The 12,305-nt window shown below is 41.2% G+C and overlaps 1 protein-coding gene across 1 annotated transcript in view; it reads left to right on the top strand.

Moving 5' to 3' along the window:
• Positions 1–12,060, top strand: part of LOC104913803 (centrosomal protein of 112 kDa-like) — a 58,475-nt gene extending 46,415 nt beyond the window's left edge. The window contains exons 6-8 of the mRNA XM_019621707.2: positions 7,036–7,137; positions 9,212–9,276; positions 10,415–12,060. Of these exons, the coding sequence (XP_019477252.1) occupies positions 7,036–7,137; positions 9,212–9,276; positions 10,415–10,418 (171 nt within the window). The 3' untranslated portion in view covers positions 10,419–12,060. The remainder of the gene's footprint in view (positions 1–7,035; positions 7,138–9,211; positions 9,277–10,414) is intronic.
• The last annotated feature ends 245 nt before the right edge of the window (positions 12,061–12,305 follow it).

Here is a 12,305-nt window from a genome sequence, read left to right as displayed (position 1 = left end):
CTGCATGGCAGTGTTGACTGAGGCATGATAAAATTAGTGCTGTTATTACTTGGAGCCAGATTCTACCATTTTTATCTTGGCTCATACCTACCATATGTGCAATTCCATTGATGCACTCATTAATCAATAGTGCCCCCAAATTTAAGACTGAGATGGTTACAATAAATCAGAACTTTGCATTTGTCATAGTCAGTGGGTTCTTTCAGCATTTTAACAACCTACCATGAAAGAAATGCAGAATTAAACAGAATATAGTAAATTATACTGTAAACATGACATTTTAGAGCAGAAGGAGGAAGAAGCTGAGATTCAAGCACAGAAAAGCAGATTTTCAGGTGGGATTTGAAAGGAGCTGGAAATCAATGGAGTTGAAAGTTACCGGAGCTCCATACGGCAGAAACTGCAGGAGAGAAGGCTCTCACCATCTGTGAGCCTGTCAAAGGAAAGAGAGGAAGACCGTGATGATGTTTGTATGGAAGTCAGTGATCAAACATGAGCTTTGGTCATCAGACACAACTGGAAAATACACGACCGTATACCTACTACATAGGTCTGGATGAATCTTCGGAATGAAGTGGCCAGTTGGAGAAAGGCAGTGAAACAGAAAGTAGGGAACAGACAACTGAATGAAACAAGAGAATTTTTAACAAACAAGATTAGAAATATACCCCAGCATGCAGGAATTAGAGAGGTTTTTAAAATGTCAGTTTTCTAGCTCTTTGTCTTTAATGCAGGGAACACCAAAAGGAGAAGTGGCACTGCATGGAGGAGCCAGCTGGGTGACACCAGTGGTCAGTGAGCTATCCTATTCATTTCTTTCAGCTGGTGAGGTGCCTGAATGGAGCTAAAAAGGACAGAAAAGAAGTCTAGTTTTATGCAGATATTTATCACCGCCTACATTTTAAATTATTATTTTCTTTGCAATTGAATCAGCACCGATCCTGTCTTTAAAAGTACATCAGGGATGTAGAGCCGTGGTTACCACCCATGCTCAAAGTTTATGGACTCTTTCTGACCATAAATCTAGCAGCTTCTTTTCCAGTTGAGATGCTGGTTCCATTCTTGTTCTTGACAGAGGGGAAATGGTGATACTAAGTGTAGCTTCTGATTATTATCTACAAAGATTTGTTTGTTCACACAGACAGTGTGAGAATGCTGAGCTTCGTCCTGCCTGCTGCTGAGCTTTGTCAGCCCTTGCTGTCACTGGGGAGCCTTGGCACCTCTGCGTAACAGACCCTGAACCTTTGACTTGCTGATCCACCCCAGGGTGGAAGGGATTATGTGGAAGGTAACACATACTGGAATGTATGAGATACATAAATACTTTCCCATGGTGGTGTCAAAGATGCTTACAGCTTTATTTCAGACTTAATTATCTTGATAGCATATTAGAAATTCCCTACCCTCGACAGAGCCGTAAATGAGTACCATGTGTCTTCAGCCTTGGCCCAGCTTTAATTCCTGGGCTGGTTCAGTTTTCTGTTCTTATGCAGCAAGTGTTGTCAGCTGGGCTCCCTTTGCCCCATGGAGTGGAGCATCCCCACTGCAAAGGAGCAGTGCTGGCAGGGGCCGAAGAAAACATTGCTCAGGAGCAAGGCTGGCATCTGGATGAGTCATCGGGAAGGAGGGGAAGACGGGTCAAGGATCCTCCAAATCCCAACTGAAACAATAGAGGAGCCCTTAAGAGGGGGTGGCTGAGAGAGCAGAGTGAATTTTCTAGCCACAGCATTCCTGGTTGTTCCATGGTGTTGACAGTGAAAGCTTTTATTCCTCTCCAGCTCGCGTAATCCCAAGAATGCTATTCTTGCCATATGCAGCCCACTGGATTTTTTTCAAGTTTTGCCTGACTTCCCTTCCTCTGCAGTTATGAATCATATGGACTTGTATTGCTTAACTACAAACAGAGCATTTTCCAGGTGGGAGATCTTGGGTAAGAAAAGAAAGATATTGAAATACAAACCAGCAAAGTGCAAGGCCTCTTGGGTGCAGGTTGGAAGGAGCTGACTGAGCTGCTCACAGGAGGTCCCTGCAGCTCAGTAACACATCAAGGCAAATCTGTTTTGGATGCTCCAGTGGTTTACTAGCTAAAAACTGATAAACAAAGTGGACAGCTGTGCCACCAATTTATGCTTTTTTGGGTCTGTCAGAATAGAGTAGGTTCTCCAACGCTATTTTTGCTCAGTGGAGAGCAGGGTTGTGTACACTTGACAAAATAACTGGCTCTGGCTCCGCTGATCACACTCAGTTACCATTTGCAGCCGTGCTGTGTTTGTGCAATTTATAGCGTTCATTACTTTCCTTAAGAACTTGAGAACATTTGTATCAAATTGCATAATATTTCTTTAAACCTGTAGGAACTGTATTTCGACAGACAATTCTCAGTTCACATGCCTGAAGTAAGAGAGGTCATAGAAAAGCAGCGGATTTTCTTATTTGGCTGCTTTGTGAAAGGATGAATGGTGAGGCCTTGTTCTTTACTGAACAAAAAAATGATACATAATTTGATTATTCATTAGAAAAAAGGGTTTGAAAAGATTTCCAGTTGTAATTATTCTTTTACAAGAGAACCATGAGAGACCTGAACCTTCAGGAAGCTGCAGGTTTTGGTGGGTTTGGTTCCTTGGCCATAGAGCTGGGCCAGCTGTCCCCATGGGGCTGGTGGAGGAAGGTGCCCATGTGGGTTCTCAGCACTTCTGTGGGATTAGAGCTTTATTAACTGAGAGTTTGGGAGTGCTGAGAAGCAGAGGAGTCACTGCAATTAGGAAGAAGAGAACCAAGCTGCGATTAATTGTTACTTTGATATTCTCTGGGTTGTTTGTCTTTTTGTGTGTTTTTTAATTGGGATGGCATCGTAGTAATTTGTCCTTCTCTTGGCCTCTTCAGACTGCTTTCAGAAAATTATTTCAGCCATCTTCACATCACCTGAATGAAGCTGACCTACGCAGTATTATTATTATCCTCATTTAGAAGGCTGAGACTTCAGTCTGAGATGAAATGGTTTGCCTAAGGCTGAAGGAGTTATTTTTACCTTGTTGGTACCCTAACCTGTCTTCAGATTTATTACAACACATCTTTCATGTCTTCTCACAGAGATTTGTACTGTTGAACAGATGCATAAACTTTTTAGAGACTTCTCTTTTAAGCAGCATTATGACATCTTTTTAAGCCACGTTGTTTGAATAACGCAGGAAAGGACTTGAGAGAGGCAGGAAATAACTTATCTCATCTTACTCCTCTGAAATGCAGAGAAAATTTGATAATAATTACATGATCCTAATTATGCCTTTTGGTCACTATCGTAGTATTTCCTGGCACGTGGAATTATTATCCTTTACAAATGTTACAAACAGGCAGAAATTGAGATAGTAAAAACCCACAAAACCTGAGTTAAGTGAACTGCCTTTCGATTCTTATCTGACATACACTAAATGTTGACTTCATGCCCTTCAAGACAAGATATTCTTTTAAGGAACTTGAACAACTCATCTCTGGTCCCCTCATTTGCTTTGGCAATGTGTACTTCACTGTTTCATTAGCATTTTCCTTATGCTCCTCTGGTTTGAATCAAGTAATTACAATTGGGAGATCTGGAGAAGATTGCAGTGTTTTTGTTTTTTTAATGGTTTGAGAAGGGGATGTTGCACTATCTAGAGCCCCAGGGCCACTGGAAGGCAAACTCAGCATTGCAGACCTCTTGAAAGAAAAGGGAGAGCTGGCTCTGAGCAACCTGCCTAAGATACAGGGGCGTTGTGGCTGTATAGCAAAGCATAGAAGAGAAGCAGAATAGCCTCTGCTTTACAGGCTGTTCTGAGTACATGGGCAGAAGTACACCTGGTCATCCTGAAGCTGCTGCATTTCTCCTGGTTGTGCATAGGATATTGCTTTTTGAAGGAGAAGAGTGGCTACGGTGTGACCAGGTCATAATTGTGTGAATATTTGCCTCATCTTGATTCTAACTTATTGTGACTGACCATAGGTTACCTCTTTCTGGCAACTTCTGCTTTTGGTTCTTTCTCCTGACGCCAGAGATGATTGATGATAAAACCTTAAACCTCATATCCTAACCACCAACCTGAATAAACAAAGAACAGCGTGGCAGCTTCATATTAAAAGCTATAAAACCTTCCTGGGGGTTCGTGGATTAAAGCAGCTCACCAAAATGAACCTACAGCTTTCTCAGGACTGAATAACAACGAACCCAACAGTAACTGAAATAGAGCTGTCCTCATCCAGCAGATAAGGCCCTCCTGAGGGCTGAAGAATTGCAATTTTAAACATCTCTCAAGAGTGCAAGAGGAGACACAGTGCTCGAGGATCCTAGGGCTGCAGCTTGAAGCTATAAAAGAACAAGAAAGCCTTTAAGGCACACACATGCACACACAAAATCCCTGCAAGCATCAGTTTCCTTGGGTCAGAAATCAGTGTTAAAAAATAAAAACCTCCCCTCATTAAAATTAGCATATATTAGCCCACTGTGTGTCATTGTTCAGTTATAAGAAGTGATTCGGGTTTTTGCCATGCACTATTTTAATCTCTGGGGTCAATAAGCCTTGATAGTAACTTCAGCCAAAAATCTCAGCATGTTCTTTATCATAATGTGACAGGAAACAGCTGGGATCTTATTTTCATCTCACTGTGATGCAATTATGAGCGAGCACAGTTGAAAGCAACGTATTTTGTCTTAAGAAACAAACAAAATGCAGTTGTATCCCAAAGAACAGTTTTCACTGCAAGAAAAATGTTCATCTTCTTTCTGAAATAGAGTAAGAGATCAACTCCAAGAAATCCTTCTGCTACCAGGGCTAGGTTCTCATTTTGTCTTTCAGGAGACCCAGACTACACAGCTGTACTTTCAAGCCCTGCACGTGTTCCTTCCTGACTTTCCAAGAAACACCTTCATCAAAGGGGAGCGATCCCCTGGGTGCTTTGCAGAGTTAATAGCAAACGTTAAAGAGCATTGTGAAAGCACGTCTTTAGAGGACACTTGCAGATTAAACTATTAAAAACAGCGACCTGGTTGCAAGTTGCACAATTAGATCATTATTATTTCACTCACAGAGCTGTATTCAGCTTTTTGTTGCATCTTACAGCGAGGGACTCTTGCACCCAAAGAAGCTGCTGGGAGCCCGGGCTCAGCTCCTCACATCCTCAGTGCTCTACATGGAGCTGTGGTGCGAGTGTGACTGCATCAAGGTCCCCACCCAAATGAGCAGTTGGCTCAGAAAATATTTATGCTGGCAAAGCACCTATCCATAACTTTGTAAGCCTTTACAGAACGACTAGCACAAGTTTATCCGAGTAACTTTAAGAAACATAAATTTTGATCACTGGTTTATAAACAAGCAGAGTTCAGACAAGGTTTCCTGTCTTGCAGATCTTTTTCCTGTTATTTCTTTATATTTGCATAGTGGCATCAGTTGCAGTTCACAAGGAAAGCCTCTAATTGCCTATTTGCATAGAGATTTGGAGATTTCTGCGTGTCAGAATGACTCATAGGCAAAATTTTCCTGAAGTTTCATCAGATTGTTTTATTCCTTTTATATCGATAATTGCACTATGCATAATGCATAGTTTGGCATGCTCTGAGTTTTGCACAAGGTGGTAATTGGCACATTGTTCCGTGACCTTGCGTTCAGTCCCCACGTGTGCAAGCACGTGTGCTGCTTGTGGGATGGAGCTGGGAGGCTGAGGCTTTGACTTGTGCTTCCAATGCAAGCTAAGAAAATTTTGCTAAAATAGAATCAGCACAAAATGGTGTTGCTCTGTAAATGCATTAGATAAGAAAGAATCAATCTGAAAGTTTAAAAATATTTCCTGAATTAATCTGATATTGAACCCCCTTTTATCCTTTATTCACATATTCGGCTGCTAATCCAGAAAAAAACACCTAAGTACTTGCTTAATTTGAATTAAGCAGTTAATCCTATTGGAACTTAAGTATAGATGTGAGGCCCTGATTCAGCAAAGTAATAAAGTGTGCAGCAGTTCTGGGAGACTTGGTGGGCAAAGCCAGGAGAGACTCCCAGGACTCGTTTGTCAAGATTCAGCAAATCCAGGTGCACTGGGAGTTGCAAAGCACAGCCCTTCCAGTTGATCTGTCCTCGTGTAACAGCACTTCATGCTGTACTCAACGTCTGTTGGGTAAGGTTATGGACTAAAACCTTCTTTAGAAATGATTTTTACGTGAACATCTGGTGTCACAACGTGTCTAAGTAGCTGGAAGCTACTGGATGACATCTCATAACTGCACAGTAAAGCAAGCTAACATTTCTGCCTATTGTTTCCTTGCAAATTTCTAATGTGTTTAAAAACCATCTGGATGTGGTGCTCAGGGACATGATTTAAGAGTGGGCTGTTAGGGTTGTATGGTTAGGTTGAGGTTGGACTTTATCCAATCTGAGCAGTTCTATGATTCTGTGTGCTTATCCACTTGATAGTTCACTTCTGAACACAATAATGTTGATGTTATGGGGAGAAAGTTAATTGTACAAATGATGATATTAGTATTTTACATGAAATGGGCCAAGTTTTCTTGTCAGGTGGCCTTATCCAGTTACTTGCAACAAGTTAAAAAAACACTAGAGAAACTACTTTAACTTAGTTGATAAAGTGCAATTGAACCATGAACTGTGAAAAGGGCAAAGAACAATTTGTGGATTTTGTCTATAATAACTTTAAAGCAAGTTTTGAAATACTTACACTGGTATTAGCAGGCCATTCAGCCATATGCCTATATCCCCGTTGAGATAGATTTAGGAAACTAGTATTATTACTTCTGACCATCACCCGACAATTGTATTATTACTATTGTTTCCTTTCCATAACTATTTCCTTTTCATGTTTTCTTTTTCCTTTCTTCCTCTTTTATACATCTTTGGTTCTTTACAGGTCTCTGCTGATCTTTCTTCTTTCCTTTCCATTGATACAGTAATTCTGAGTTTACTTGGACTCCAAACTGAACAAAAGAAGCAAAAATAAAGTTACTCTCTAACCTTCAGAGTAGCCCTATTTATATATTTTTCTGTTCCTATACAGGTGACCCATATACGACAAGAATATGAAACTAAACTCAAAAGTCTAATGCCAGCATCTTTGAGGCAGGAACTTGAAGACACCATTGTATCTTTAAAATCTCAGGTAAATATTTATTATTTATCTTCAATTTTGGGGGGCTGGATAAAAACAATCTTGTCTAGGCAAGAAATTAGGCTATCTACAATTTAGCTAACATATTGAATAAATTTCAAAACCAGATTATGGCAGTGCTCCCAATCTTCTCAGTCACGTCCCCCACTTTCTTCACTTTGAGAGCTATCATATTGTATCTTCAGATGCCATATTTTGCTTCACTTCTGTAATGCTTTGTCTTAAATCCTGCAAAACACTAGCACATCTAGAGCAATACAGAACCGATATTTTTAATGTGTAATAGACACAAAACTGGCTAATAGAAATATCAGAATGTCATTGTAAATAAGGAACTACTAATGAACTTGGTATATTTCTAGTATTGAGTTCCCAAAGAGGTCTTTGGTGATGTTCTATTCAGTGAATGAGGAGCTGGAAGAAAGTTCTTCAGACATTTTTGTCATTGCCTGAACTCACAGACACAGAAAGGTCTGAGGAAGGATAAGTAATAATAAAGAGAAGTGATCATAGATGTGGGATAGTGGTAATCCAAATAAAACAGTCAGTGTTGGCAGATGGCCCCATGCAGAACTCTGGGATCTGTCCTGGCGACGGGAAGGGAAGAAATGAAGAAGTCTATGGCAGTGCTGGAGGTGCCTCAGGCTGCCCAGGGCTCCAGGAGCAGCAATGGCCCTGAGGACACAGCCTGCAAGTGTAGGCTTGACACAGCATTTTTCAAGCTGGTATAAATCTACAAGCTCTCCATTTCTCTTCCTTATACAGTCCCTCTATGGAGATGCCTGGTAATTAAATGTATTTGCTTTAGTGATCTTACTTTTCCTTCCTCCCTTCCTTCTTTCCTTCTTTCCTTCTTTTTTTTTCTTTTCTGTAAATGTAGAAGGGTATTTATGTTGCATTTTTTCCAAGCATGAGATGTTTCCCATGGCAAAATTTGCCTTTAACAGAAGTAGGAAATGTTCACAGGGGAAAGTTTCAAATTCCTATGTGTTGCTAATGACACAACTTTAATACTATGGTTATAGACACTCTGCTTATATGTCAAGGGATTCCTGATGGAAGTGATGCTCTTTCTCACTCAAATATTTATGGGAAATAAAGAATTAAGGATTAACTGGGGACATCAATTTCCACTTGATAGTAAAAAGCTATTTTTAAAGCGTTGTTGACCATTAGCACTGTCTGGCAGGAAGCATTGCACTGCAGCTAATGTAAGAATACTACATCTTTTAATGAGTTTTAAAAAAGGAGAAGTAAAATCTGATATCCACCTGCAAGGCTTTTGTAAGCAGCAGTGCATTTCAAAAGAGTAAAAGTAACTGCCCACACTAAAAGCTGGGTGTCATCCCAGAAATACATAGCTGCTGGCTGCATTGCCATTGGTACACTGCAGCCACAGACCACTCAGTAAGCAGGGCTCCTTCCTGAAGCACAGGTGTGCTGGTCTTTGAAAATTGTTGGAATTCCTGTTTCAAAACATCAGACAAGAAGGGCAGCAGAATCTCTGCACCTGTCAGGATTATTTATTGTTGGAGGGGGATGAAGAGGACAGGCTTGGTATAAGCACCAAGCAGCGATAAAAATAAACAGAAGGAAAATAACGTGTGCTTGGGCAACATTTTCAATAAATACCACTAAAAATAATGATCAGTTCTTGGTGAGTTCTCCAAAAGTGGCCACTGTATTGATAAACATTAATTTTCATACCCTACAAGAGCAGGTGAGTATCACAAGAACAGAAGTGTGGGGATCAGAACTCAGGTTTCGTACAGGCACTGGGGTACAGCTGGAGCCCCCAGCCCCTTGCATAATCCATATGCTGCCACAAGCTGAATGTAAAAACTGTTTTGACTCTTTTCTTAAAGTGGGTAGCATGCAGCAGGTGGTGTGCTGGGGATATACCTGACAATCTGCTGTGGAGTATTATCATTCATTCTAATATGCAGCTAAAGCATTATTGCATTTTATTTAGGCAGAATAGACAAGAAAAACACCTTTGTGAAATGAGTGTGAACTTATTTATTAGAATTTTGTACAGCATTTTCATGTGGGATGTATTTTGCAGGTAAATATTCTGCAGAAAAGAGCCTCTGTCCAGCAGGAAGAGCTGAACTCCTACCCCACCAGGAGGTATGGGACTTTCTTTCATCGATTTATACCGTTTCACACCTGTGGATTTCAATTATTGAAGTTTTACAGCTTAATTAAAACACTCAAATACGGTTGCAGTTTTAAAAGATCCTTATTTTCAGTAAACAAGGGCCTGAGAATTTTCCCAGTGCTTAGTCAGTACTATTAGAGCAAGATTAGAGAACACGCAGGTGCACTGCAAGTCTGGGCTTTGCCTCCATGTTCATGATGAGACAGAGTCTCAGTGCACAGCTGCAGCTCTGCGGTGATGCCACCTCCTTTTAAGATAGAAAACAGTGATGCAATGAATAATATTACAGATCACATCTTCAAAGTACCGGATCTTCATGAGCCTGGGCTTTTCTCAAACGTTTACACCCTCCAATATAAATTATGGCAAGTGCTGCAGCAATAAAAAGACTTGCCGTGCCTTTAGAGTAAGTGATTCACATGGATAGGTGAGTAAGAGGAAACTTCCTAGTAAAGTCTTTTTATATTTATAGCCTTTGATGATACTTTCATATCTCACATGAGGAACTCTGCAAATAAAAGTGTATGCTTGTAAAAACAGCGTAAAAATCTGTAAGATATTTAAATGTTTGTAAAAATGTTAGCAGCGTGGAAGTTGTCTGAAAATGCTATTTTTTTTTATTTTTTTTCTTAACAAGAATTTGCTAAAGCTGAAAGCTAAAAATATCATTAATTTTTGGTAACCTGTCCAGAGTAGGCAACTTTGTAGGTGAATACAAAGCTGTGATGTAGTCTGTAGGCTCTCTGCAATAAGAGCAGAAGCACTGCAAACAGATGCATCTTATCTCAAACTTTTCTGAATCAGTGTCTTCACAGTTAGGAAAATAGCTAGTTGAAAAGATGAAGTTTTCCTTCTGATCAGACTTTTTTCCCAACTCTGTGTTCACACTGAATTTTGTTTTACTGACCTGTGCTGACTGAACTAGTGCTTTTTTGGCTGACACTGATCAGTGTCAGTGAAGGACAACTTCAGTCTGTCTTTGCCCATGGCTGCAGATGTGGTCATGGCTGCTGTAGCCAGGCTGCTGTCACAGGGCCCCACTGCAGACTGTTGCATTTTGTAATAAAAATACTAAGACATAACTAACGAGAGTGTCTTAATTTTCAGGTAGCTGCTGGAGCTGTTGGATTTCTTTGATCGCCAAATGGACTGCTTTCAATAGGTTTGAAGATTTGGCTCTTGTAAATTAAAATGCAAAGATCAGTGGCTGTTTTATTAGCACACAAAATGCAATGAAATTCATGAAAACATATCCATTGCTCGTGCCAGATTTTTTTTTTAGTTGTACCTTGCTTCCTTCCATTATTTTTTTATCATCATCTCATCACAGACTTACACTTCCAATATACTGTGTTGACTCTGCTTGCTTTCCAAGAGGAAGTTTCCTCTACTAACATTTTGTTACTACTTCCTCGTACCATTCTTTTCACTCTTATACATGAAGAAAATCCCATTTTCTATTATTAATGTTCAAGATTTTTTAACAAATTTTGACATCGTTTTGCGTCCATGTGTTTACATAAGATTAAAATATTATTTTGCACTATTTTGTTTTGCCATTATTGTCCTGCTTGGGCATCTCACTCACCTAAATAGTCACAGTGCATAATAGAATTTTGTACGGCTTTTTTAACTGGGGAAAATATATTTTCTGCTGTATTACAACAAAGAAATGTGCATGGCCTGAGTGCTTACGAGGGGGCAGAAATTCCTCTCCCTGAGGTCCAGCGGTAGCATTGGCCGCCACGTGCTGATCTGCAGGGCCTGCAGCAGGAGGCAGCCATCCCACCAGGCCCTGGCTGCCCTTCAGCCCCAGATCCATGAGCACTGATCCCCTCCAGCCCCAGATCCATGAGCACTGATCCCCTCCAGCCCCAGATCCATGAGGAGAGGCCATCCCCTGCTCAGAGCTCCTCGCAGGACGTATGCCCAGCTCTGCCCGGTGCCTCACTGCATGTCAGCCTGGCTTTGGTCTGGGCAGGTTTTCACCTTCCTTGAATCAACAAGTGATCCTTCTAATTATAGATAAGAGGTTGTCGTGGCTCTGATAAGCAAGGAAGTGCTGCGGCAGGTGCCACCAAGCCTCGCCTGGGGCAACAGTGAGTTTCAGGAGAAGGAATTTGTTAGGATGCATAGGGTGAATTGTGGGCAGTAAAATGCAGTGTGTTTGCTCAGGGAGGTGCGTGGCGGCCGTGCTTTGGCTCCACAGAGGGAGCGCTGTGCTTTTACCACTCAGGTGCTGCTTTGTGCCAACAGAGATGCGTCCCTTGTCGTGCATGGGGTGTTGTGGGTTTGTCTGGTGTTGTGCTGGGGCTGTGGGGCTTTTGGAAGCGGGGCAGATCCCCAAGGTGACACAGAGCCACTCCTGAATGCCCTTCCCTATGCAGCTAGCTGAATTCAGGCCTGAATTTCCTTCTTTTTGGTAGAATTGGATGTTGATGATCAAAAAGCCATTTCAGAAAAGTAGATCTTGGTCAATCTCGGAGCTCTGTGAAACTCTCCCAAACCACGTACAGCATGAGGGGCATTGTGAAGGTGCTTATAGACCCGATAAGAACTAAATTCAGTGTTGGTTGGGGCACGTTTGCAGTTGATAATAGTTCTGTGATCACTTTGTAACAGGTAAGGTTGAAGTCTAGAAATGTTCTGCCCTCCAGAACTTGTTCTTTGCCTCTTTTCCCCTGCAGGGCAAGGAGCTGCCAGCGGTCCTGGCAGAGCTGGCTGGCGTATGGTCAGAGCTTCATTTGCATGGGTTGACAATGATGATGTTTATTTATTATTATTACACTGAATTTTGCTGTATGAGAGAGGATAGTTCCACTCTATGTTAAAACACAAGAAAAGTGCACGAGAGCATTTTCCACCAGTATCAAGGGTTAGCCTTATCAAGGTGAAACTTCACTTGGGTGCTGCTCACAGTTCTTGTGTTACATGTAACAGATACACTCATTTCTGGTGCGGTCGGAGGAAAAGGGATACAGCCTCCCTCCTTCTCTCA

The sequence above is a fragment of the Meleagris gallopavo genome, chromosome 20 (assembly GCF_000146605.3).
Source record: "Meleagris gallopavo isolate NT-WF06-2002-E0010 breed Aviagen turkey brand Nicholas breeding stock chromosome 20, Turkey_5.1, whole genome shotgun sequence".
Taxonomy (NCBI): Eukaryota; Metazoa; Chordata; class Aves; order Galliformes; family Phasianidae; genus Meleagris; species Meleagris gallopavo.
Note: the sequence above shows the minus strand (reverse complement) of the source record. Positions and strands in the feature narration are given on the sequence as shown.